The sequence below is a fragment of the Pezoporus wallicus genome, unplaced genomic scaffold (assembly GCF_028554395.1).
Source record: "Pezoporus wallicus isolate ANWC-B61680 ecotype Strahan unplaced genomic scaffold, APGP_CSIRO_Pwel_v1 contig_2440, whole genome shotgun sequence".
Lineage (NCBI taxonomy): Eukaryota > Metazoa > Chordata > Aves > Psittaciformes > Psittacidae > Pezoporus > Pezoporus wallicus.
Window position 1 is genome coordinate 95,583 of NW_026642861.1, and position 27,869 is coordinate 123,451.

At 45.7% G+C, this 27,869-nt stretch overlaps 1 protein-coding gene across 1 annotated transcript in view; it reads left to right on the forward strand.

Moving 5' to 3' along the window:
• Positions 1–4,932: 4,932 nt before the first annotated feature.
• The window catches only part of LOC130611797 (SUMO-activating enzyme subunit 2-like), a 34,232-nt gene continuing 11,295 nt past the window's right edge, over positions 4,933–27,869 (forward strand). The window contains exons 1-6 of the mRNA XM_057432943.1: positions 4,933–5,114; positions 25,250–25,333; positions 25,587–25,657; positions 26,767–26,831; positions 27,292–27,392; positions 27,558–27,679. Coding sequence (XP_057288926.1) covers positions 4,965–5,114; positions 25,250–25,333; positions 25,587–25,657; positions 26,767–26,831; positions 27,292–27,392; positions 27,558–27,679 — 593 coding nt within the window. The 5' untranslated portion in view covers positions 4,933–4,964. The remainder of the gene's footprint in view (positions 5,115–25,249; positions 25,334–25,586; positions 25,658–26,766; positions 26,832–27,291; positions 27,393–27,557; positions 27,680–27,869) is intronic.

Here is a 27,869-nt window from a genome sequence, read left to right on the forward strand (position 1 = left end):
TTATTAAAGTCTCCTGTCAATAGCACAAAAAAATCATAACATATACAGCTTGAGTATAAGAGGATTTTAACCCATACGTGGTCACCACTTGTCAGCCCTCCCTAACTATTTTGAGATCAAAAGCTTCCCACTCTTTACCCCCTGCTGTGTAGTAAACACAGGTTATGCAGAGAGGCCCATTGCAGAAAACTCACCAGTAATAATTGCATCTTTGATTAACCCGTGCCAACAGTGCGCAGGATTTGTGCCCCCCTATACCTCTCCCACCCCCTCCCCCTGTTTGCCTTCTTTAAGGAAGGGGTTTTGCAGAGGATAAGGTGGAGGCACCGATGGAGATGTCTCAATCTGAGTCTCGAGGGCTTCAAGCTTTTTCATCAATTGTTGCAGCTGAGCGTCTCCAAGGCTAGTGAGTAGTTGCTGATGAGCTGAGCAGACCGACCCGGGAGACAAAGAGTCAGAGTCTGGAAGCAGAGGATATAAATCTGGCTCGGATTCAGGGGACTCGGAATCTGATCCTGGGTCAAACTCAGGGGCTCCGTCGTTTGCAGCTATGTATTTCTTGTCAGATGTCTCTCGTTCGGTATGTGGCCATCTGCGGACCTGGCTCTTGCTTTCATCAGCTCGGGGCGTTGATTTTTTCGGCACCGTTCCAGGTACCACAGGAGGTGTGTTGCAGAATGGCTCCAAGAACAAGACCATGGATCCTTAGAGGCCTTGCGCGAGCAAAGCAAGGTGTAGGCCTCACAGGTAACCGGATACCGGATGTGGGAGGAGAATGTGAAGGAAGCTGTGTAGAACTAACCAATACTGTTCTGACTAGTAGGCGTGGCTAAACACCACATGGATATAAGCGAAGTGCGCCACAAATAAAGTGGAAGTTTGCTTATCACCCATATTGGGTTGGCCTGTCTGCTTCTCCTCGCCGCTTACAGAGGTGCAAAAGTCATAGCCGCAGCACTATGATGGCGGTTAGGGGAGACAGCCCCTTCTGGAGCTGTGGCAGCAAATACAGAAGGTACCGCCGCCCTTTCCAATTTCATCTCTTTCATGTGAGTGGCGAAAGTTTGGTGATGAACTATTTGACTCAATGCTTAATGATGATAAAACGGCAAAGAAACTCAGTAAACCACGGAGAGAAGTAATAAACTGTATAAAAAGATACAAGGCAGTAAAGAAAACTGCTGTGGTAGCAACGGAGAAACTAGGAACAGACGTCCCCGGTCAGTTGAAGCTGGGGAAAGATTACAACTCGTTTCCCCCAACTCGCGGGAGCACAGGGTTCCCCCCCCCCTTCCTTTTCTCCCCCTCCTTCTTCATCAGAAGGTGCCGCGGAGGAGGTGTAACCCCCTGCTCCCCCACCACCCCAGTTCCGAAAGTAGGGACTTTGAAAAGGACAGAGAAAGTATATTAGAAGGGATACGCATGATGAATGTCGAAGAAGCTGAAAGGAAGAGGGTGGCACCTCGGCGTCGGATCTATTGGGGAGCCGTTTTGAAGCACGCAGTAGAAAATAGAGATTATGCGCTAGCGGGAGATTTAAAGGAACGGTGAGCCTTTCCAACCCACTATGCCCTAGAGTGGAAATTTTTAACTCAGCTACGGAGGAGCCAGGTCTGCAGATAGCCACATACCGAACGAGAGACATCTGACAAGAAAGACATAGCTGCAAGCAACGGAGACCCTGAGTTCGGCCCAGGATCAGACCCCGAATCCCCTGAATCCGAGCCAGATTTGTATCCTCTGCTTCCAGACTCTGACTCTTCGTCTTCCGGGTCGGTCTGCTCAGACTCACTGGTCCACCTCTCACTGCAATGATGCTTCTCGGAGCTGGTTTGCTATTAGTCTCCACAGGGTCCTTGTGCCACGTTCTGTACGTGGAACTGGGTAATGGGAGTAATGATTTGTGCTTCAAATGTAGTTGTGTGGCGTGTGCTTGTGGGATCCCATATGCGTGTGCGTGTGTGTGTGCTGAGGGCAGACGGTGTTCTGTGTATTTTTCTTGTTGTTGGGTTCATGTAAAAGCTTTCAACGGGTAGCTGTTTAACATTTTGGGCATGAAAGGGTTAACGTAAAGGTGTGGTTGCCGGTGGGTATTTATGGTTGCTGCTGAAACAGGCCGGCTTTTGCAGGGATTAAAAAAAAAAAAACAAACAAAAAACAAAAAAAAAAAAAAAAAAGGGGGGGGGGAGAGAGAGTAATGATGCTGCATTTAACCTGTCTAACCTGTCTGCTTCTCAAGAACTGATAACCTGGGGGAGGGGGTATATTTGTGCCCTCCTGCCTACAGGTCCATGGCGACTGCCTGCAAAGTTTGTCGAGCCTTGCCATGAGCTGGACAGACGAATGGAAAAACCTAATGCCTCAGCTACAGGAGCTGACTGTGAATACCCCAAGCAGAATGAGATAGAGGAAGAGAAAGAACAAATAACTGCAAAACATCGCTTGAGGGCACCTGAAAAGTAACATCCTGAATATGTGTGCTTGTAAAGTAGCTATTATTAGAGGCTGTGATTTTGTGTATAAAACCACCTGTATTTACTAGCTAGTTGCTAATAAGAAACTGCACCTTGTATTGTATAGATTTGTCACTTGTAAAAGAGATGTTAGAGTATGGAAATTTGCAGTAGCTGCTAGAAAAAAGCTAGGGCAAAAGCTAGGAAGATTTTAATACAATGGTAGTGTTATAAAGCAGGTAATGGAACAAATTAAGTGGGTGGGAGAATTCCACTGGTAAGAAGTTTCTTTGGCTAGTCCCTCGCTACCATCAGCATCTTCAACATGCTGCTGCACCCTGTAATAGTTACTCTGCTAATGTAAATGTGTGTGCCTTGCTGTAGTAGTGACTTGTTACTGGATAAAACAAAAGGGGGGAGATGTGGAGACAGTGTTCTCACAGGAGAATGCATAATTGGTACATAAACTTTGAATAATCCTGAAAGATACAGCAAGGCCATGAGAGGCCTGAAGAAGCTTAAGCAAGCAAGATAGATAAGAAACTGGAATTCACCAAGTTAATGAGAACTGTGGACTGTTGGCAAGCTTTCAAGGTTGAGTTCTCACACCTGTGTTTAACCAATTGTATACTAGTCACTAAGGGTCTTCAAGGCATGTATCCAATCATAATATGCCAAATCACTGTAAGTGCTTCAGCCAGGGCCTTGGCTCAGTTAAACAAGCTAGGTTGCTGGCTTGCTAAGCAGACAAATGCTACATCGAAGGCAATTTCTGATTTGTTGTTTGATGTTGACTCTGTGAGACATGCAACACTGCAGAACAGAGCCGCTATAGACTTTTTGTTGTTGGCACAGGGACATGGATGTGAAGAGTTTGCTGGAATGTGTTGTATGAATCTTTCTGATCATTCTAATTCGATACACGCACAGCTGTGTGATGTCAGTTTTCATACCTTTACATTACATGCCTTTATTGCTTTGTTTATTAGATCTGTCAGTGGAATTTGGAACTGCTCCGGTTTACACGTGTGAGAGAAGATGCTGGCCAACTAATCACCAAACCCCTCTTGAAGAATTTATTTTTGTACAAGAGGACCCAGATAAGAGATTATTTAAATAAATTGTATTTCTCTGCATAGATGGAAAATCTGATGGTTTGGGGTTTTTTACTACATACAGGTGAAAGAGTGTAACTATGCAACAGAATTTTCCTCAGATGTGGTGAAAAATTAAATTAATTTGATGACATTGTGCTTATTTTCATGAATAACTGATTGAAGTATGAACATGCCTCTAAAATGTGGTGGCAGAAAACTCGCATGCTTTGGTTACACATGGATATTGAATTGTAGAGCTTGTTTCCTGATTGTAGTTACACTTAACGTTTGGGGAGGAGAATAAAGGAGAAAGTATAGCTAACTGAAATGAGACAGTCTGTTAACATTCATCAGCCAAACAGGATGCAATTTTTAGAAACTATTAGCAGTGAAGAACTTAATGTAAGTTTGACTTTAAAAAAACAAATCTGCTTTGTTTTGACCACAGATTGAAAACTCAGTGGGTAATGGCTGAAGAAGCCTTGCTGTCACTGCAGTCTTCATATCATGAAGCTTTTCTCTGTGTTTTTCTGATGAGGAATAAGCTACATTTGCATAGTGAAATGTGCTTGAAATGTGCTCTGACAGTCACATTTCTTTGGAAGGGGAAAGGGTGGAGGTTTTTGTTGGAGCTTTTGTTCCCCTCTCAGGTACAGTGATGGGGTAGGCACAGCACCTGCTTTGTTACCACAGTCTGGTCCTCACAGACTCATCAAGCTGCTTTAGTTTAAAGCAGTCTCAAGTCTTCTGTGGAGTTCCCTGTTAGTTTAGGCTGAACTGCAGTATTTTAATTGACTTAATGGAGGAGTAATTTAAGTGTCTTTGAAGCGTTTTGTACAGGTTTAATGCTGTTGCATAAAACAATGCACTAAAAGTGTGGATTTAAAAAGGGGACGGGTGGGAGCTAAAGTTATGGAATGTGTTTGCAAAACTGCTTTTTAAAGGAAGAATGCTCACCATGACGGCTGCAGGGGGCAACTCAGACTAGACTGGCAGATACACAAATCTCGTGCTCAGCCCAGAGCGCTGCCCCTGCTTTCCGCGGGCGTCCGCCTGCTCTGTTCCTCGACTACAGCCGGTAGCCCGGGTGGGAAGTTCGTGGTTCAAGCCCTGTCTGCAGTAGGCAGGGAAAAGCCAGCTTCCCTGGACCACAGGCAACCCCCAGCCAAGGCAGACCCAGACAGTGGCGACGAGAGTGGGACTCGAACCCGCGCTCCGCTCCGCCGCGCCGCGCCCCGCCCCGCCCCGCCCGCGCTGCAATCTTCCGGGGCGGTGCGTGGGAGAGGCTTGAGGCTCTTATGTTCGACAGAGGGCATTGTGGGTGGTTGTTGCTTCGGTTTTGTTAGGCTCGGTGTTCGGACTGCGGCCCGGCTGAAGAGAGTTGTGTGTGTCTTTCTGTTGCCCGCCTATCGTCATGTCGGTGCTGGGCCCAGTGTCGGGCTCCTTACGCAGCGACCTGGCAGAGGCTGTGGTCCAGGCGCGGCTCCTGGTGGTGGGAGCCGGCGGCATCGGCTGCGAGCTTCTCAAGGACCTGGTGCTCACCGGCTTCAGCAACATCGACGTGGTGCGGGCCGGGGTTGGGGCGGGTAGGGGGCTGGTGGCGCGGCCGGGGATGTGGTGAGCGGGGCGGGGGCTGGGGCACTGTGGCGGCGCGGCCGCTCCCGCCAGCCGCATTGTCTGCGTGTTTTTAAACTGCTCCCGGCCCGCCAAAGCGGCCGGGTGCGTCGGGGATGGGCCCCGCCACAAAGGGGTTGCGATCTGTGGGCGCCATCCGCGCCCTCGTCTCAGAGCGGGACACCCCGAGGTGTGCTCGGGCTCCCTAACAGAGAGAGGGCTTTCCCCCAGCGGCCGGGCCGCGATCCCAGGCCAGCGGCGGATTCCGCCGTAACTCGGCGGGGGAGCAGCTTCGCTTCTCTGGGTGCCCGTAGATTAAATCTCCTGGGAAACAGCGGCGTGCCATGTTAGCTGCCCCACGAGTGATCTTTAAAGTCTTAGTTTTGTTTAATACCGCCTTTGCTAATACTGTGGGTAATAGCCTAGTGATGGATTGCAGCAAAAAACAAAATTCATGGGAGGTGAACTGTGTTTTCAGATACCGATCTGTAAAGCTGTTAGTCCTAGGACTCCGGTCACGACAGCTTCCGCGGGCTGTGCTTTCAGTTTTGCTTCCTGCTACTATTCTCTGAGCATGTATAGGAAGGGCAGAATTGTGAGGGTGTTAGTGAAAACAGGTAGGAGAGAAATACTGTTGGCAAAATTCTAATTACCCAGTTTCCAGACCTTTATTAAGAATTTCTTGTTGTAGTTATGAAAAGTATATGGTTTAAAGAATTTATAGGAGTACAAATCCAGCTGGAGCACAGGTCTGTTTCCTTGAATATGTTTTCCCTTGTGCGTGCCTGGCCAGGAGTCACATCTGAGGGTTTTGCATGACAAGTTGTGAGAAGTTTTTTATAGTCAGACTTGTTTCAGCAAAGCATGTTAGAAACAGTTTTTAGCTAAAACTATATCAGCTTGTAGAAGAGTACAGCTACTGATTTGCTTTGTTATTCAGACAGCTAAGGCCTTTCTACTGAAATACTATTTTAAAACTTGTAGGATATGCTTAAGTGTAATTGCAGGTTGTCCCTTTGATTTCAGCCTGCTGCCAAGAGCCTATCCAATTTTAATATTGTATTGGTGAAGTAAACGTGTGCAAAAAAGTGGAAGCCTGCATTTTCTGCACTTTTTTTTTCCCTTCTTTTTCCTACCTTAATATGTCATTCGTGTACTCCTGCAGTCCATTTAATATCTCCTGATTTTCCAGTTAGTCATTGGGTATAAATTTCATTGCAGTTTGCTTATTGTTTCACTTACTATAGTTTGATTTTATTTTTTTTTACTTGATTTTTTTTAATTATCTTTCAAGGCAAGTTGGACTCAAGTACATGTTGGATCAGAGCCTTATTAATTAAAAAAAGGTTATTGGCAATGTTTTATGCAAGACAGTAATTTTTTGATAACATACAGAACGGGTGGGCATAAGACAAGGTGAGAGCAGAAAGAGAATTGTTATGCAGAGAGGGAATTGGCTATTGGGACAAAAAATTGCTCTCATCATTAGCGGTATTGAGGGTTTTCATGATTATTAAATACTAACAAACTTGGACACCTGAAAATGCTTTATATTTTTATAAGTTGTGAATTAGTTTTGGAAACAATGTTAATACTGTTTTTAAAACCTAGTATTTTTGAATGCCAGACAAATTGCAAATAAGTGATTTCATTAAGTATAGTTTGTGGAAAGGCAGTGCCTTTGCGCTTATGAAGAGCAAAACTAAATATTCAAAATCCAAGTCTGAAAGTGAAAATATATATATATCTTAGGAAGCTCTGAGGACTTTCCTTCTAAAGTACAAAAATTAGAACAATATAAAAGTTATATTAATAGAATCATAGAATCATTAGGGTTGGAAAGGAACTTAAGATCATCTAGTTCCAACCCCCTGCTGTGGGCAGGGACACCTTACGCTAAATCATATCACCCAAGGCCTCGTCCAACCTGGCCTTGAACACTGCCAGGGATGGAGCATTCACAACCTCCCTGGGCAACCTATACCAGTGCCTCACCACCCTAACAGGAAAGAATTTCCTTCTTATATCCAACCTAAACTTCCCCTGTTTAAGTTATAACCCGTTACCCCTTGTCCTGTCACTACAGTCTCTAATGAAGAGTCCCTCCCCAGCATCCCTATAGGCCCCCTTCAGATACTGGAAGGCTGCTATGAGGTCTCCACGCAGCCTTCTCTTCAGGCTGAACAGCTCCAACTTCCTCAGCCTGTCTTCATACTGGAGGTGCTCCAGTCCCCTGATCATCCTCGCGGCCCTTCTCTGGACTTGTTCCAACAGTTCCATGTCCTTTTTATGTTGAGGACACCAGAACTGCACACAATACTCCAGGTGAGGTCTCACAAGAGCAGAGTAGAGGGGCAGGATCACCTCCTTCGACCTGCTGATCATGCTCCTTTTAATGTAGCCCAGGATATGGTTGGCTTTCTGGGCTGCAAGCACACACTGCCTGCTCATGTTCATTTTCTCATCGACCAGCACCCCCAAGTCCTTCTCTGCAGGGCTGCTCTGAATCTCTTCTCTGCCCAACCTGTAGCTGTGCCTGGGATTGCTCCAACCCAGGTATAGGACCTTGCACTTGTCATGGTTAAACCTCATGAGGTTGGCATCAGCCCACCTCTCAAGTGTGTCGAGGTCCCTCTGGATGGCATCCCTTCCCTCCAGGGAATCAACCGAACCACACAGCTTGGTGTCATTGGCAAACTTGCTGAGGGCGCACTCAGTCCCACTGTCCATGTCAGCGACGAAGATGTTAAACAAGACCGGTCCCAACACAGATCCCTGAGGGACACCATTCGTTACTGGTCTCCAGCTGGACATGATAAGATATATATAATAAGATAACTGTTATATTCTGATCATTCTGAGCTAGATGGAAGCTTCTCTTGAGGTCTTGTCCTGGGTTCAGGGCAGCTCTCAAGTATTCTCTTTAGAGTAAAAATTCCTTTGCTTCTTTTGGTCTCGGTATTACTGTTTTCAGTTGTGGATTATGTCATTTGTTATCATCTCAAGTTAAAATTCTGAAAGCTTTCTGGGTAATGGAAGTTTTAACGATGCACTTCATAATTATCACTTGAGGTTCTTGGGCTTTCTGGCTTTGGACTAAGCAAGCTTTAGTGTGTCTTAAGAGAAAGGAAAGTGGGTAGAAATGTGTTTTCACACAAATGCCATTTTCATTAAAAGATACAAGACTCAGTAGTTACTAGGATCCTATGGGTAAAAAAAGAGTGCTTTATAATACTTGCCTAAAGCATTGTACATCTTCTGTTTGCTCTATATCCACAAGTGCTTTTATTTAGTGTTATTTAGTGTCCTGGGTTCAGCAGTAGCAGTCATTTTTCTCCTTTTTAGTAGCTGGTGCAGCACTGTGGTTTTGACTTTTGGCCTGGGAACAGCACTGATAAAACCGATGTTTTTAGTTGTTGCTAAGTCATGTTTACTCTGACCAAGGACTTTGTGAGTCTCATACTCTGCCAGGGAGGAGGGGAAGCTGGGAGGAAGCAGAGACAGGACACCTGACCCAAACTAGCCACAGATGTATTCCATACCACAGCACATCATGCCCAGGATGTAGAACTGGGGGCAGTTACCCAGAAGGGCTAGATCACTGCTCAGTCAGGCTGGGTATTGGTTGGCAGGTGGTGAGCGGTTGTGTTCTCCTCCCCTGTTATTTCCCTTATTATTACTATTGGTGGTAGCAGTAACCGTTTGTGTTATACCTTAGTTACTGGACTGTTCTTATCTCAACCTGTGGGAGTTACATTCTTTTGATTCTGTTCCCCATCCCTCCGGGGGAGGAGGGGGGGGAGTGAGAGAGCGATCTGGGTGGTTGGCCTTCAACCACAACAGTTCTTTTTGGCTCCCAGTGTGGGGCACAAAGGTTTGAGATAATGACAGATCTGACTGGAGTGTGTCAAATTGTATTTATGATAAGCATTCATTGTTTCAGGTTAACAGTCACTTGTCACAATGCTGATTTATTGCCTCTCAAATTTGTTGCTCTTGATCTCACCCTTTCAGCATGTTGTACCTTACTTACAGCTGGTGTTTGCAGTGTTAGTGTTTATTGGCTGAGGGCCTTGGGCTAAGGTTCTTGTCTCATTGTACTTTATAGTAATGACTTGAAATGCAATAGAATCATTGATCAGGAAACTGATCTGGCTTGTGTTCCTAGTGTGGTCACCACCTCTATACTTTAGGGGGTATGTAATAGAAGTGCTTAGCAATTGTACATCTTTTTTCCCCTCCTCAGGTGGTCAGCCTGTGAGGGAGACATTGCCACACACCCTAGTGACAAGTGCAGCAGCTACTCAAACTGACTATAACAGGTAGCGCAGCTGCACCAGCTCCAAGCACAGCAGCTGCACCAGCCCCAGTGACAAGTATAGCAGCATCATTTGAGAGTTCTGAAGGTTTTGAATGGCCTTTGGATAGCCTTGAGACCTGCCTGCTGATTGTGATGGGGATCACCATGTTGGCACGCATACAGAGTGTGTTCTACCCACAACCATTTTGTCTGATCATGAAAGATAAGCGGAGTCGCGTTTGGGTCTTGTCTTGCATTAAACGCTGATATAGGAGGACTAAGAGGTTTTCTCCAAGGCTGCACAGTCATCAGTGGCAGGGTGTGTGGGACAGTATGGGCAAGTATCTAGTCCACTGGGCCCCTCCAGTGCTTTGGAAGTGTTGGAGAATGAAGGCAGCTGGATGGAGTCCCCAATGACAAGTTGCAGAAACTGCTGCAGGGGAGGGTGAATTATTTTGAGCCTGATGGGCCCAGGCCACCTCAGGCCATCAGAGCAGAGATGCAGCATATAGATGGACTCGTGATCAAGGGGTGGACTTAGCAATGGACACTGTTGAGCAGGTTATTCACAAGTGTGAACACTGCATATAGCCTCTCCTGCTCTGAAAGACTGTTACAAGAGATGGAGCCTGACATGGACCTGATGGACTCAGCAGCTTTATAGAGATTGGTCCATGCACTAAGGAATGATCTCTCTCTCTGTGTGGATGTGTATGTATATGTATGAGATGAGAGTGATGGTATATTGAAAAATGTTGGATCTGAGCATGACGTGAATGGTATGGAATAAGGGGTGGATACTGTCCAGGGTTCAGCATTGGCAGTAATTTTTTTCCTTTTTAGTAGCTGGTGCAGTACTGTGGTTTTGACTTTCAGCCTGGGAACAAAGCTGATAACACCAATGTTTTTAGTTGTTGCTAAGTCATGTTTACTCTGACTAAGGACCAAGGCCCAGGATCTAAAACTGAGGGCAGTTACCCGGAAGGGCTAGATAACTGCTTGGTTGGGCTGGGTATTGTTCAGCAGCTGGTGAGTATTTGTATTCTCTTCCCTTGTTATTTCACTTATCATTATTACTATTGGTGGTAGCAGCAGTGGCCTGTGTTATGCTTTAGTTACTGGACTGTTCTTATCTCAACCTGTGGGGGTTACGTTCTTTCAATTCTCCTCCCCATCCCTCCGGAAGCTTGGGGGAGGTGGAGTGAGTGAACGAGCTGTGTGGCTGAGCTTAAACCATGACACTATGAAAGAAATGTTTCTGTACAAGGAGCATGTTTTGAATTGTTAGGTCAAGTAGACCATGCTATAGAAATTCATCCAGTCTCTGAGGGAAACAGCTATTGTAGAGATGATCTGTTGCAGGCCAGATTCTGGGAATGCACCTGTAGATCCACAGGAAATCGGATATACATAACCCATGTGGCAGAAATTCACACGGAATGCACTGTCACCATATGCACATTCATTGGCAACAGTAACCTGGAATGACATAGTACCACCAAGAGTGGATGAAATGATTCATAAACTCTGACAGTTTGAAGACAGTCTCACCTCTTCCATCATTTCAGCTGTGGAAAAGCTGACCCATGAGTTTAAACAATTGAGAGACACTCTATCTGATCTGTTCAGTTCCTCACGTGTACCAACCCATGCCTCAGCTATTACCAAGAGGTGTCCTACTGCTCGAGAGAGAAGATATAGGAGGGATAGGCCACGGGCCTCCTGATTGTTTTACCTGTGAGATCACAGAGAAGACATGAGGAAGTGGGATAGAAAAGGTTTCTCAGCTCTGGAGGAACAGGTGTTTGAATTGAAAAGGCAAACAAAGGTCAAGGATTATCATCCCATGAAAGCCGTGGCTTCTGTCTCTGGTGAGCAGCTTCCCAGATGGAGCGGAAGAGCTGATTTTACTGGTTGCAGCAATGGAAGCAGAGCAACTGGCAATGCAGAGGTAAATCCATCTGGGCTACTGAACTGTGGCAAGTTATTGTTGTCTGGGTGCAGCACCTGGTGGTGAAGGTATGCCATGTAGATGCTCATGTACCCAGGTGTTGGGCCACTGAGGAACACCAGCCCAACCAAGAAGTGGCTAAAGCTGCTAAGTGGCTCAGATGGACTTAGTTTGGCAACATAAAGGCGAATTATTTTTGGCCCAGTGGGCCCATGACACTTCAGGCCATCAGGGCAGAGGTGCAACATACAGATGGGCTTGTTATCTGTAATTACTCGGGTCATCCAGTTCCCCTTCTTGAAAATGGGGGTTATATTTCCCTTTTTCCACTCGTCGGGAACTTCACCTGACTGCCATGATTTTTCAAATATGTCTGACAGTGGCTTAGTAGTTTCATTCGCCAGCTCCTTCAGGACCCGCGGATAGATTTCATCAGGTCCCATGGACTTGTGTACGTTCAGGTTTTTAAGATGGTTTCAAACCAGATCCTCTCCTACAGTGGGCCCAAGGTCTTCATTCTTACAGTCCCTGCGTCTGCCTGCCAAGACTTGGGTGATGTGGTCAGAGCCTTTGCCAGTGAAGACTGAGGCAAAGAAGTAATTCAGAACCTCAGCCAAGTTTAATTCTAACTGAGCCGTAGCTTTCCTAACCTGGTCCATAGCTTCCTGGTCAACATCCCTGTACTCTTCCCAGGCTGCCTGTCCTTGGTTCCACCTCTTTTTTTCCTTCAAAGTTTCTTCAGCAGCTCCTTATCCATCCAAGGAGGTCTCCTGGCCCTCCTGCTGCACTTCCTTCTAGTTGGGATGCAACACTCCTGAGCTTGTAGCAGATGATCCTTGAATATCAACCAAGAGTCTTGCCCCCCCCCCCCCAGCCTCTAGGGCTATATCTCATGAAACCTTACTAAACAGGTTCCTGAAGAGGCCAAAGTCTGCTCTTTTGAAGGCCAGGGCAGTGAGATTGCTGCCCACTCTTCCCACTGTCCTGAGGATCTCAAATTCAACCATCTCCTGATCGCTGTATCCAAGGCTGCCCTGGAGAGTCACATTTCCAACGAGCCCTTCCCTGTTGGTGAGCATGAGGTCAAGCATGGCACCTCTCCTTGTTGGGTCCTTTATTACTTGCAGAAGGAAGTTGTCTTCCACACAATCGAGGAACCTCCTGGATTGCTTGTGTCGGGCTGTACTGTTGTTCCAACAGATATCAGGGTGGTTGAAAGCCCCCATGAGAACAAGGGCCTACAAGCATGAGGCTTTTCCTATCTATAGAGTGCTTCATCACAGGTTCATCTTGATCAGCTGGTCTGTAACAGATCCCCACAGTAATGTCTCCCATAGCTGTTTTCCCTTTAACCTTGACCCACAAAATCTGTTACCTGATCACCTGTCCCCAGACAGAGTTCCATACTCTCTAGCCTATCCCTAACATAAAGGGCAAGTCCCACTCCCATCTGCTGGGCCTGTCTTTTCTAAAGAGCCTATAACCTTCCATTCCAACATTCCAGTCTTATGAGCCATGCCACCATGTTTCTGTGATGCCTATTATATCATAACCCTGTAGACATGCTGTCCTGGGTTCAGCAGTAGCAGTCATGTTTCTCCTTTGTGGTAGCTGGTGCAGTGCTGTGTTTTGACTTCCAGCCTGGCAACAGTGTTGGTGATACTGATGTTTTCGGTTGTTGCTAAGTGATGTTTACCCTGCCCAAGGACTTTGTGAGGCTCATGCCCTGCCAGGGAGGAGGGGAAGCCGTGAGGAAGAAGAGATGGGGTGCCTGACCCAGGCTATCCAAAGAGGTATTCCATACCACAGCACGTCATGCCCGGGGTGGGGGGTAACTGGGATTTACCCGGATGGACACGGGCTTCCGGGTGGGACTTGTTTCTTGGCCGGTGGTATTGTATTCTTTTCCCTTGTTATTTTCTCTTATCATTGTTGTCATTGGTAGTAGCGGTGGTGATTTGTGTTGTACATTGGTTGCTGGACTGTTCTTGTCTCAACCCATAGGAGTTGCACTCTTTCGATCCTCTTCCCTGTTCCTCTGGGAGTGGGGAAGGGGAGAGCCCTGGGGGGGGGGAGGCCTTGATTGCTCTCAGCCCAGCACCACTCAGTGGGAGTGAGTGAACAAGCTGTTTGGCTAAGGTTTAAACCACGACATGTGCACATATCTGTTAATTCCTCTTGTTTGTTCCCCATGCTATGGGTGTTTGTATCGAGGCATCTGAGCTGAGCTCCAAATTAAGCTGGCTTATTGGCTGGAGCAGCTGGAACGTCTCTACATTGCTCCGAGTAGTTATTATAGGTGCTGGCAACTGACTGGGTGTGTTGGGATGGAATGATACCCCCCTCCCCCAATGCATGTAGTTTAAAGCCTCCTTGACCAGCCTGGCATGCCTCTTACCAAAACTACACTTCCCCTTCTTTATCATCAGACCAGTTCCTCCAGTCCCCAGTAGACCTGGACTCTAAACTTGGGTCCGATGTTCAAGACACCCAAACCCCTGACTATGACACCACCCTTTTAGCCATTTATTAACCTGGCCAATCCTCCTAGCTTTTTTTAACGTCTTCCCCTGTATCCTGGAGAATTGATGAAAAGTCTGTCTGAGCTCCAGAGCCCCTAACCACCTCTCCCAGGGCTCTGTAGTCCTTCTTTATGTTCCCCAGGCAACTACTATCTAAATCCTTAGCACCCACATGTATCACTAGAAGTGGGTAATAGTCTGTGGGACTTATTAGAGCAGGCAGCCTCTCTGCCACATCCCTTATCTGTGCCCCAGGTAGGCAACACATGTCCCTTGAGACCAGGTGTCCTGGGCTTAGTAGTAGCAGTCAGTTCTTTTCCTTCTTGGTAGCTGGTGCAGCATAGTGTTTTGTCTTTCAGCTTGGGAACAGTGCTGATAGCACCGATGTTTTTAGTTGTTGATAAGTCATGTTTACCCTGACCAAGGACTTTGTGAGTCTCGTGGTCTGCCAGGGAGGAGGGGAAGCCGGGAGGAAGCAGAGACAGGACACCTGACCCAAGCTAGCCAAAGAGGTATTCCATACCACAGTACGTCATGCACGGGGAGGTAACTGGGAGTTACCCGGAAAGAAACGGGCTTCTGGATTGGACTTGTTTCGGCAAGTGTTATCGTATTCTCTTCCCTTGTTATTTTCTCTTTATCATTTTTATCATTGGTGGTAGCAGTAGTGATTTGTTTTATACATTAGTTACTGGATTGTTCTTGTTTCAACCTGTGGGAGCTGCGTTCTTTCGATTCTCATCCCCATCCCTTGGGGGGGGGAAGGGGGGGGAGTGAGTGAATTAACTGTCTGGCTGGGTTTAAACCATGACACCAGGTCAGGCCGACAGATGAGTGCTTCTGTCCCTTTGAAAGTAGAGTCCCCTACTACTATGACTTGCCACTTTTTCCTGGCAGCACCAGTAGAGATCTTCTTTAGCAGTGTACCAGCTGGCTGTTTTTGGTGTGAGTGCGTTTCCTCATTAGCAAAGCGGTTCTGCTTGGGGACAACAGATTTAGGAGGAAGCCCCTTGTTTTTAATTGTCCTCTTCTGCCTTTTTTTTTTGTTGGGTTTGTTTTTTGTTTTTTTTTTTTTTTTTTGTTACGAATTCCTAGCTTCCTGGGCTAACAGATAAATAATTTCTTCCATTCTTGGTGGTACTATGTCATTCCAGGTTACTGTTGTAAATGAATGGGCGTATGATGACGGTGCATTCTGTGTAAAATTTCTGCCACATGGGTTGTGTACATTTGACTTCATTTGGATTTACGGGTTCCTCCCTGGCGTCTGGCTTGCGTTAGATCATCTCTGCAATGGTTGATTCTTTCAGAGACTGGATGCCTTTCTGTAGTGTGGTCCACTTGGGCAAGTGACTCATAACATCATCCTTGTATGGAAACCTTTTTTTCACAGCTGCCAAGAGCCACATCCATGCTGAGGGACTTTTTCTCTCTTGCAATTGCTTTGTCAATTCCCCCTTCTCTAGCAAGTGATCCCAGCTGCTTAGCTTCTGTACCTTCTACTTTGTGACCATTGGCTCCATTGTCCCAACATCGGAACAGCCAGGTGATGATGTGCTCCCCTGGTTGACGGGTAAAATCTTTTCATATATTCTGTGGCTCGGTTGAGGTCTGGGATTAAGTCACCTCTTCTTCTTCTTCTTTCTCTGATTCATGTGATAAGGACTGTTGATCAGATGCTGTCCCGGATAGTGAGTGTGGTGTTGTTTTTTTTTTGTTTGTTTGGTTTTTTTTTTTGCCTTTCCACTTGTGTACAGGGGCAACTGATATTGGCATCAATTGGTCCTAAGGTTTAGCTGCAGTGGTTATGGTTGGAGTGGCTGCAATATCTGTTGTCATGGTTTGGGTAACTGCTGTACTTGTCGCTGGGGCTGGTTTATCTGCTGTACTTGGAGTAGCTGCGTTATCTGTTGCAGTTGGAGTTTGAGTAGCTGCTGTACTTGTCACTAGGGTTGGTGTAGATGCTGTGTTTGGAATAGAGTAGCTGCATTGTCAGTTGCTTTGCCATCAGATCCAGAGACCTTTTTTTTTCCATTTGAAGGTGCTGGTTAGTGTTGTACAGGGTTCTCTAATTATAGGCTAAGCCACAGAACCTTGCCTTGATTTGTTTCTTTCTGGTATGACTGGGATAACAACACACCTCATTTAAGTGTTTTACAGATTTTTCTGGATTTTGTACTTCTTCAGTGGTGAAGTTCTAATGCACTGGAGGGGCCCGCTGGCCTAGATACTTGCCCATACTATCCCACACACCCTGCTGCTCCTGTCTGTCCAGCCTTTGGGAAAATTTCTTGTTTCTTATATATCGTCGTCTAACTCTAGACAAGACCGAAACCCGACTTTGCTTATCTTTTGAGATCAGACAAAATGGTTGTGGGTAGAACATGCTCTGTATGTGTGCCAACATGGTGATCCCCATCACAATCAGCAGGCAGGTTTCAAGGATATCCAAAGGCCATTCAAAACTTTCAGAGCTTTCAAATGATGCTGTAAGTAGTCTGGGGGGAGGGGGGAGGCTGGGAAGCGAAGGGACTGTCTCCTTCACAGGTTTATCACCCAAGGAGGGGAAAAAAGATATGTATTTGCTAAACACTTCTATTATATACCTCCCAAAGTATAGAGATGGTGACCACACTGGTACTGCAAGCTAGATCAGTTTCATGGTCCATGTGTCCATTGTATTACAAGTTGTTTCACTGTCCTTTATGGTAATAAGAACCTTAGCCCAAAGCCCCCAGCCAATAAACACTAATACAGCAAATACAGGCTTTAAGGTTTGACATGCTGAAATTCCGAGATCAAGAGCAACAACTTTGAGAGTGAAGAAATCAACAATTTGATGATTGACTATTAATCCAAAACAATAAATGCTTATCACAAATATGATTAGACACACTCCGGTCAGATATGTTATTATCTCAACACTTTGTGCCCATGTTGGGTGCCACAAAGAACTGTTATGGTTTAAGCCCACTAATAAACACCCATGATGCACAATACAATTACTTACCACCTGCTGACCTATACCCAGCCTGACCAGGCAGCGATCTGCCCTTCTGGGTGCTTTCCTCCTGGTTTATATACTGGGCATGATGTGCTGTGGTATGGAATACTCCTTTGGCTTGTTTGGTTCAGGTGTCCTGTCTCCTTCCTCCTGGCTTCTTGTGCCCCTCCTCCGTGGCAGAGCATCAAACTGAGAAAGTCCTTGATCAGAGTAGGCATTACTTAGCAACAGCTAAACCATCAGTGTGTTATCAGTATTCTTCTCAGACTAAAGTCAAAACACAGCACTGCACCAGCTACTAGGAAGGAGAAAAGTAATTGGCACTGCTGAACCCTGGACTATTGTCTTTGGAAACTGGGGAGAAATATCTTGGGCTCAGAAAAATTGTCTCTATTTCTAGTTAAAAATGTTAGGGACAGGAGTGGACTTCTAAAAGTGTTGTTGATCAGAGAAATTGTTTAAAGGAAAAATAGTGGTACCAGAGGTAGGAATAAATCTTCTTAAAGTTCTAATTAAGTCTTGGTTATTGTGGTAGGAGATAAACACATTTGAAATTCTCATGCTCATGTGCACGTATTAATAAATAAAGTCTTGGCTGTTACGAGGATTACAGTTATGACACCCTTTGAGGTTGCTCATCAGAGGTGTTCTGTGGTATAGGTTTTTAGACATTTTAATTGTGTGATTGGATTATTTTTTTCTGTGAGTAGACTTCCTAATTTTTTAATATACACTTAAGCAGTTAGTTCTAGTGACAACCAGTAAAACCTTTTGTCGTGGTTTAAACCCAGTCAGGTAACTTGTTCACTCACTCCCAGTGAGTGGTGCCGAGCTGACAACAATCAAGGTCCGTGTTCGTCTCCCCCCCCTCCCTGCACCGGGGCTCTCCCCTTCCCCGCTCCCGGAGGAACGGGGAGGAGGATCGAGAGAGTGCAACTCCTATGGGTTGAGACAAGAACAGTCCAGCAACAAAGCACCACCGCTACTATCAGCTAAAACAATGATAAGGGAAAATAACAAGGGAAGAGAATACGATACCACCGGCCAAGAAAACGAGTTCCACCCGGAAGCTCCTGTCCTTCCGGGTAACTCCCAGTTACCCCCCACCCCGGGCATGACGTGCTGTGGTATGGAATACCTCCCCGGCTAGCCCGGGTCAGGCGCCCCGCCTCTGCTTCCTCACAGCCTCCCCTCTTCCCTGGCAGAGCATGAGCCTCACAGAGTCCTTGGTCAGGGTAAACATCACTTAGCAACAACCGACAACATCGGCTTCACCAACGCTGTTCTCAAAACTAGAAGTCAAAACACAGCACTGCACCAGTTAACACAAAGGAAAAAACATGACTGCTACTGCTGAACCCAGGACATTATCCACCCCTTATTCCATACCATTCACGTCGTGCTCGGATCCCACATTTTCAATACACCATCGCTCTCCCACATATATACATCCATATACATACAGACCAAGAGGAAAAAAAATCATTTTCTTAGTGCATGGACCAATCCCTATAATGCTGCCGAGTCCATCCGGTCCATGATGTTCCAAGTTCATTCTCTGTTGGGATGATGGCTGGAGGGAAGTCAGGGCCAGTCGCTGGTGACCTGGAGACATCTAGTTGATGGGCTATAAAAGCATTACACAGCAGGCAACAGCATACAATTGAGTTCACTGGCTGTTTTCCCCTAAAATCAAATCCCCTTGAGGTATACATCGGACTTCCCCATCTTCCCGCATTACCCACCAAGTATATCCAGGTCCCTGAGCAAAAGCAATCCCACGAGTGGGTTTGCCTTTACCTGAAGCAGGAATAACCCAGACTGTCTTCCCCAGCAAATTCTTCATATGCACCACGGGAACTTTGTCCCCCTCTACAATATGTAAAAGTTCTGACTGGGCTGGGCCAGCCCTGTTGGCAGATCCTCTGGTGTTGACCAACCAGGTGGCCTTTGGTAAATGTGTATCCCAATGCTTGAAAGTTCCCCCACCCATCGCTCTCAGTGTAGTTTTTAACAGCCCATTGTACCGTTCGATTTTCCCAGAGGCTGGTGCATGGTAGGGGATGTGATATACCCACTCAATGCCATGCTCTTTGGCCCAAATATCTATAAGGTTATTCCGGAAATGAGTCCCATTGTCTGACTCAATTCTCTCTGGGGTGCCGTGTCGCCACAAAATCTGTTTCTCAAGGCCCAGGATGGTGTTCCGGGCAGTGGCATGGGGCACAGCGTATGTTTCCAGCCACCCGGTGGTTGCTTCCACCATGGTAAGCACATGGCGCTTGCCTTGGCGGGTTGGTGGCAGTGTGATATAGTCAATCTGCCAGGCCTCCCCATATTTATACTTCAACCATCGTCCTCCATACCAAAGAGGCTTTAACCGCTTGGCTTGTTTAATTGCAGCACATGTTTCACACTCATGAATAACCTGGGCAATAGTGTCCATTGTTAAGTCCACCCCTCGGTCACGGGCCCATCTGTATGTTGCATCTCTGCCCTGATGGCCTGAAGTGTCATGGGCCCACCGGGCCAAAAATAATTCACCTTTATGTTGCCAATCTAAGTCCATCTGAGCCACTTCAATCTTAGCCGCTTTATCCACTTGTTGGTTGTTCTGGTGTTCCTCAGTGGCCCGACTCTTGGGGACATGGGCATCTACATGACGTACCTTCACCACCAGGTTCTGCACCCGGGCAGCAATATCTTTCCACAGTGCAGCAGCCCAGATGGGTTTACCTCTGCGTTGCCAGTTGCTCTGCTTCCATTGCTTCAACCACCCCCACAGGGCATTTGCCACCATCCATGAGTCAGTATAGAGATAAAGTACTGGCCACTTTTCTCGTTCAGCAATGTCCAGGGCCAGCTGGATGGCTTTCACCCTGGCAAATTGACTCGATTCACCCTCTCCTTCAGCAGTTTCTGCAACTTGTCGTCCAGGACTCCATACAGCTGCCTTCCATCTCCGATGCTTTCCCACAATACAGCAAGAGCCATCAGTAAACAAAGCATACTGCTTTTCACTTTCTGACAGTTTATTATATGGTGGGGCCTCTTCAGCACGCACCACCTCCTCCTCTGGTGACATTCCGAAATCTTTGCCCTCTGGCCAGTCCATGATGACTTCTAGAATGCCTGGACGACTGGGATTTCCTATTCGAGTTCGTTGTGTAATTAGTGCAGCCCATTTACTCCATGTAGCATCAGTTGCATGATGTGTAGAGGAGACCCTGCCTTTGAACATCCAGCCCAGCACGGGCAGCCGGGGTGCCAGGAGGAGCTGTGCTTCAGTGCCAATCACTTCCGAAGCAGCTCGAACCCCTTCATAGGCTGCCAGTATCTCTTTCTCAGTTGGGGTATAGCTGGCCTCAGATCCTTTGTATCCCCGACTCCAAAAGCCGAGGGGTCGACCTCGAGTCTCCCCTGGAGCTTTCTGCCAGAGGCTCCAGGTAGGACCGTTCTCCCCAGCTGCAGTGTACAGCACATTTTTTACATCTGGCCCGGTCCGGACAGGTCCAAGGGCTACTGCATGAACTATCTCGCGTTTAATTTGCTCAAAGGCTTGTTGCTGCTCAGGGCCCCATTTAAAATCATTCTTCTTCCGGGTCACATGATAGAGAGGGCTTACAATCGAACTGTAATTTGGGATGTGCATTCTCCAGAACCCCACTGCACCCAAGAAAGCTTGCGTTTCTTTCTTATTAGTTGGTGGAGACATTGCTGTTATCTTGTTGATCACATCTGTGGGGATCTGTCTACGTCCATCTTGCCATTTTATTCCCAAAAATTGAATCTCCTGTGCAGGTCCCTTGACCTTACTCCGTTTTATGGCAAAACCGGCTTTCAGCAGGATTTGGATTATTTTCCTCCCTTTCTCAAAGACTTCTTCCGCTGTATCGCCCCACACAATAATGTCATCAATGTATTGCAGGTGTTCTGGAGCTTGCCCCTGTTCCAGTGCAGTCTGGATCAGTCCATGGCAAATGGTAGGGCTGTGTTTCCACCCCTGGGGCAGTCGGTTCCAAGTGAACTGGACACCCCTCCAAGTAAAAGCAAACTGTGGCCTGCACTCTGCTGCCAAAGGAATGGAGAAAAATGCATTGGCAATATCAATCGTGGCATACCACTTGGCTGCTTTTGACTCTAGTTCATACTGAAGTTCTAGCATGTCCGGTACGGCAGCACTCAATGGTGGTGTGACTTCATTCAGGCCACGATAGTCTACTGTTAGTCTCCATTCTCCATTAGACTTTCGCACTGGCCATATGGGGCTATTGAAGGGTGAGCGGGTCCTGCTGATCACCCCCTGACTCTCCAGTCTACGGATCAGCTGATGGATGGGAATCAGGGAGTCTCGGTTGGTGCGATATTGCCGCCGGTGCACTGTTGTGGTCGCAATTGGCACTTGTTGTTCTTCAACTTTCAGCAACCCCACAGCAGAGGGATCTTCTGAGAGACCAGGCAAGGTGGACAGCTGCTCAATTTCCTCAGTCTCCAAAGCAGCAATACCAAAAGCCCACCGGTACCCTTTTGGGTCTTTGAAGTACCCTCTCTTGAGGTAGTCTATGCTGAGGATGCATGGAGCCTCTGGACCAGTCACAATAGGGTGCTTTTGCCACTCCCTCCCAGTCAGGCTGATTTCAGCCTCCAGCACAGTCAACTCTTGGGATCCTCCTGTTACTCCAGAAATATAGATGGGTTCCACCCCTTGACAGCTTGATGGCATCAGGGTACACTGTGCACCGGTATCTACTAGAGCCTTATACTTCTGTGGGACTGATGTGCCAGGCCATCTGATCCACACAGTCCAGTAAATCCGATTGTCCCCTACCTCCACCTGGCTGGAGGCAGGGCCCCTCTAATGGTCGTCACAGCATTGGACACTTAAGTCGTGTTGAAAGGGATTATTCTTCGTTATCACAGGAGCTGGAGTAAAATCAGCTCTTCCACTCCATCTGGGAAACTGCTCACCAGAGACTGAAGCCGTAGCTCTCATGGGACGATCAGTCTTGGCCCTTGCTCCCCTCTTCAGTTCACTCACCCGTTCCTCCAAAGCTGAAGTAGGTTTTCCATCCCACTTTGTCATGTCTTCTCCGTGATCCAGCAGGTAAAACCATAGGGTACCCCGTGGCGTATACCTTCTGTATCTCCTCTCTTGAACAATAGGACGTCTTTTGTTAATAGCTGAGACGCGTGTTGGTACACGTGAGGAGCTGGATAAATCAGATACATCGTCCCTCAATTTGTCGAGGTCCTGGGACAGTTTTTTCACAGCTGAGATGATGGAAGGAGTGAGATTGTCTTCGAACTCTCGGAGTTTATGAACCATTTCATCCACTGTTAGTGGTACTATGTCATTCCAGGTCACTGTTGCCAATGAATGGGCATATGATGACGGTGCATTCCGTGTAAGTTTTCGCCACATGGGTCGTGTACATTCAACTTCATCTGGATCTATAGGTGTATCCCCGTTATTCGGCTTGATGTGATAGATCATCTCTACGATGGCCGATTCCCTCAGAGACTGGATGCCTTTGTCTATAGTAGTCCACTTGGCCGAACGACTCGTAACATCGTCCTTGTACGGAAACCTTTCTTTCACAGCTGCCAAGAGCCTCCTCCAAAGGCTGAGGGACTTTTTCTCTCTTGCAATTGCTTTGTCAATTCCCCCTTCTCTAGCAAGTGATCCCAGCTGCTTGGCTTCTGTACCTTCTAGTTCGTGACCATCGGCCCCATTGTCCCAGCATCGGAGTAACCAGGTGATGATGTGCTCCCCTGGTTGACGGGTAAAATCTTTTCGCATATTCCGCAGCTCGGTTGAGGTCCGAGGTCGAGAAGTTACCTCTTCTTCTTCTTCTTCGTCATGTGATGATGACTCCTGATCAGATTCTGGACCGGGTGGTGAATTCATTGGTTCTTCATCTCGCTTCACCCTTTTTGCCTCCTTTTTGCTTGTTCTCTTGCGTACAGGGGCAACCGATATTGGTACGAATTGGTCCTCTGGTTTGGCTGCAGTGATTATCACTGTGGTTTGAGTGGCGACTGTACTTGTTGCTGGGGGTGGTGTAGCTACCGTGCTTGGAGCTGGGGTAACCGCGCTGTCTGTTGCAGTTGAAGTTTGAGCAGCTGCTGTACTTGCCACTGGGGTAGCTGCGCAGTTCATTGCAGCCAAAGTTTGAGTAGCGACTGTCACTTTGCCCTCAAATCCGCCGACATTCTTTTCCTTTTGAAGGTGCTGGATAGTGTTGAACAAGGCCCTGTAAGCATAGGCCAAGCCCCAGCACGTTGCCGTGATTTGTCCATCTCTGGTATGGCCAGAATGACCACACACCTCATTTAAGTGTTTTACTAATTCTTCTGGATTTTGCAGTTGTTCGGTAGTGAAATTCCAAAATACTGGAGGGGCCCACTGACCTAGATACTTGCCCATACTATCCCACACACCCTGCCACTCATGGCTGTCCAGCCTCTGGGAAAATCTCTCGGTCCTCCTACATCGTCGTTTGACCCCAGACAAGACCCAAACCTGAATCTGCTTAACTCTTGAAATCAGTAGTGGGCAAAACACACTCTGTATGCGTGTTAGCATGGTGATTCCCATCACCATCAGCAAACAAGTCTCAAGAGCATTAAAAGGCCATTTAAAAAATTCAAAACTCTCAAATGTAAATGGTCTGGGGGGACGACTAGGAGGGTAAAAGGATGTCTCCTTCACAGGTTGAGCACCTGAGAAGGAGAAAAAAGATGTGTAATTGCTAAGCACCTCCATCATATACCTCCCAAAGTATAAAGGTGGTGACCACACTGGGAACATAAACCAGATCAGTTTCATGATCAATGATTCTATTGTATTACAAGTCATTACCATAAAGTACAATGGGATAAAAACCTTAGCCCAAGCCCCACACTTGAAAAACACTAATACAGCCAATACCGGATGGACGTAAGATATGGTATACTGAAACTGTGAGATCAAGAGGAAAAACCTTGAGAGCCAATAAATCAGCATTGTGACGAGTGACTATCAATCCAGTCAGATCTGTTCTTATCTCAACCCCTCGTGCCCCACGTTGGGCGCCAAAAAGAACTGTCGTGGTTTAAACCCAGTCAGGTAACTTGTTCACTCACTCCCAGTGAGTGGTGCCGAGCTGACAACAATTAAGGTCCGTGTTCGTCTCCCCCCCCCTCCCTGCACCGGGGCTCTCCCCTTCCCCGCTCCCGGAGGAACGGGGAGGAGGATCGAGAGAGTGCAACTCCTACGGGTTGAGACAAGAACAGTCCAGCAACAAATCACCACCGCTACTATCAGCTAAAACAATGATAAGGGAAAATAACAAGGGAAGAGAATACGATACCACCGGCCAAGAAAACGAGTTCCACCCGGAAGCTCCTGTCCTTCCGGGTAACTCCCAGTTACCCCCACCCCGGGCATGACGTGCTGTGGTATGGAATACCTCCCCGGCTAGCCCGGGTCAGGCGCCCCGCCTCTGCTTCCTCACAGCCTCCCCTCTTCCCTGGCAGAGCATGAGCCTCACAGAGTCCTTGGTCAGGGTAAACATCACTTAGCAACAACCGACAACATCGGCTTCACCAACGCTGTTCTCAAAACTAGAAGTCAAAACACAGCACTGCACCAGTTAACACAAAGGAAAAACATGACTGCTACTGCTGAACCCAGGACACCTTTTCCTCTGCAGTGTGTGGATTAGAACACAGCGCAGTTCTCAGTGTACTGATTCAGTTGCTCAAAGCCATGTTCAAAACTAAAGTACTAATTAGTTTGCTGAGAAGCCTTTTTTCAGCCTTGGGGAACTGTGGAACAGAGACAGTGTTCAGGGTGGTTAGTCACATGTAGAGTCTGACTGGACTTATCTAGACCAATTTCTGCAGTGTCCCTTCTGAGTCTGTACACTGTGCTCTTGATAAATTCTCACCAAAATCTTTATTCTGTGGTATGTAGTAGAAGGTCAGTAACTGATTGTCCTAACTACTGTGCATATGTATCTCAAAATTCACTTGTGGTTTTAGTAGGGACTCTTTATTCAGAAAGTTTGTTGTGTAACCCTTAACTTCTTACATGTGGCTCCATCGTTAGTAATTATTTAAAATGCCTGGATTCCTGAACATGATTAGGTTATCACTTGTGCTTCCATAGTTGTTATAGTACAGATGTAACCGTTGTATGCAGGTCTGAAAAAGTGTCTTTAAAGTTTATGCATTTTGGTCAGTCACATTTGCTTCAAACTCTGTTAATGGTTTTGTTCCTTTTGTTTCTGTAAAACTGAAATGGCTGTCTCTTGTGTGTTTATAGATTGATTTGGATACTATCGATGTCAGCAATCTCAACAGGCAATTTTTGTTTCAAAAGAAACATGTTGGAAGATCAAAATCACAGGTGAGTTAAAAGTCAAGGGTTATGTCTTACTGTCCACAAAATAATACTGAGTGTTAGAAATATGTCACAATCTTGTTTCTACTGTGAAGAGGGAAATGTTGGTTGGTTGATCATGACTATCCACAGAATTTCATTACAAAAGTATTTAAATCTCTTAAGGTAGTCAACTTGATACTCAACTGGTATTAAGTCTATCTTTAGAAGGAAGGAAGAAATAATAAGTTTTGTTTGTTTGTTTTTTGTTTGTTTCTAGGTTGCCAAGGAAAGCGTGTTACAGTTTTATCCAGAGGCTAATATTATAGCTTACCATGATAGCGTCATGAAGTATGTTTGGTTTTATGCTCTAATTGCATGTTTTCGTTTGCAAGGACTGTGTTACTTAAGTGCTATGACGGGGTGATTTAAGGTGTTTTACCCAGCTACCACAGTAAGAAGAAAAAGCTGTAAATATGAGACTACCACAAACCAGAGTGGGAGTGTGGATTTTGAATGAGTTTTCTTAGGCTCTGGTATTAAGTTGTAGTCATTTGTTTGCGTCTATTTTATTAGCAATACTTACTATATAAGTTTCTACACTGTAAGGCTGCCCTGATGTTTTGAGCAATAATTAGATTAAAATAAATGTCAATGTTGAGTCTGTAATGAAGTAAGTCCTTTTAGGTAACAGTCATTTATACGTGTACAAAACTGTTAAAATTTAGTCTTTATGATCCGTAACCAATAAGTACAGGATTATGTAGATTTTCATTAGCTGTTTCCCATGTTTTACTTTTCTTTGGTTTCTTAAAAACTGATATTCTGTCATGTTAAGGTTTGAACTCTGAATTTCCTATTAGCCACTGAAACACTGACTCATTGCTTCCCTCTGAAACTGTAAAGCCGTTAATCCTGTTTCCTCTGTACTCTCTTGTCACCTTCTTTAAATCAGAAAAATGCAGTGTAAACATACTAAAGCATTGAGATTATAAAATCCTGTGTCTTGGCTTCTAAAAGTATGGAGGCACAATCAAAACTAATTGAGCTATCACAGTATAATGAATTATCAACAGTCTGAGGAGCTATGGTAATTACAGTGTGCACGTTTTAGCCTCAGCTGGTGGTTTTTAAGGTCTGTTACCACAGCTCAGCCAATTTACTCATTAGGTCAGAACAGTATAATCACTTCTTAGTTGTCTGCCTGTTTCATTGGTCAAATTAGTACTAATTGCAATAGCTTCATTCCAGAGGCTTTCATCCAGCTTTAAAATGGGCAGAAGGCAAATGGGGCATTTAAAGGCTAGCAGTAAATTCATAATATGTGTAATTTATCACAGAAACATCAGTCCACACTTTGCCATGTGTATTGTTTCTGTTATGGCAATAATAATAACTTTGATATACCATTTTGAGTATTGGTTTTTTGTTTGGTTTTTTTTTTTTTTTTTCTCCTGTAGCCCTGACTATAATGTGGAGTTCTTCCGCCAGTTTACGTTGGTTATGAATGCTCTGGATAACAGAGGTGAAGTTTTCACCATGATTTTATATTGGAGATAAAAATACTGTTGCTTGTTCATACAAACAGACCTTTAATGTGTTCTCCTTTTAGTACTTCTGCAATGTCAGTTAAAAAACAAGTATCCTCTTAATTTCTCCTAATGCTTGTGTGCTTTATGAGAAACTTAAAGGGTAGTTAGTGCTTTGACAGGGGTTTAGAAAGTAAATATTAACTGCTGTGCTGCTGCTTTATGTGAACTGATGATTATTGTGTGTAGGTATGTAACTTTATTCAGTTGAGTTTGCTATATATGTGTTGATATCTTTTGTGTTAATTGGAAAATTGTGAAAAATGTGTAGTGCTCCCTAATGAAATAAGGCAGATTAAGGATACATGTTTTCATAGGAAGCTAGTTTGAATTTGGAGTAGTAAAATTTTTTTTCTAATTATTCGAGTTTTTCTTTAAAAACTCTTGGTTTTGTAGTTGCCCGTAACCATGTGAACAGGATGTGTCTGGCTGCTGATGTTCCTCTTATAGAGAGTGGGACCGCAGGCTACCTTGGACAAGTAACAGTTATCAAAAAGGTTAGTTTGTGTATTATTACTCTTGTCACTTTAAGTTTAAACTGTTGGCTGTTTTAGACAACAGGGCATTGGGTGTTTTGAGATACAGTTACAGTTCAACTGGTAGTAGCATATGTTACCAATAGCCTTCACAGTGTGACAAGTAAATATTTCACTTTTTACCAGGGAGTGACAGAATGTTATGAATGTCATCCCAAACCAACTCAGAAGACTTTTCCAGGCTGCACAATCCGAAATACGCCATCAGAACCTATCCACTGCATTGTGTGGGCTAAGTATTTGTTCAAGTAAGTAATTTATTTAAAAAGAAAATGGATACTGTGGTTTACTCTTCTGGTTGCTAAATTCTACAGGCAGAGAAATGAAGTGGACATATACTTTTTGGTTTGGTTACTTTTTCAAATGAATATGGATTATAGGGAAAATATCCAGTTCTTTGATCTGGGTTTTGGGGTGCAGGTTTGTGGGGTTTTGTTT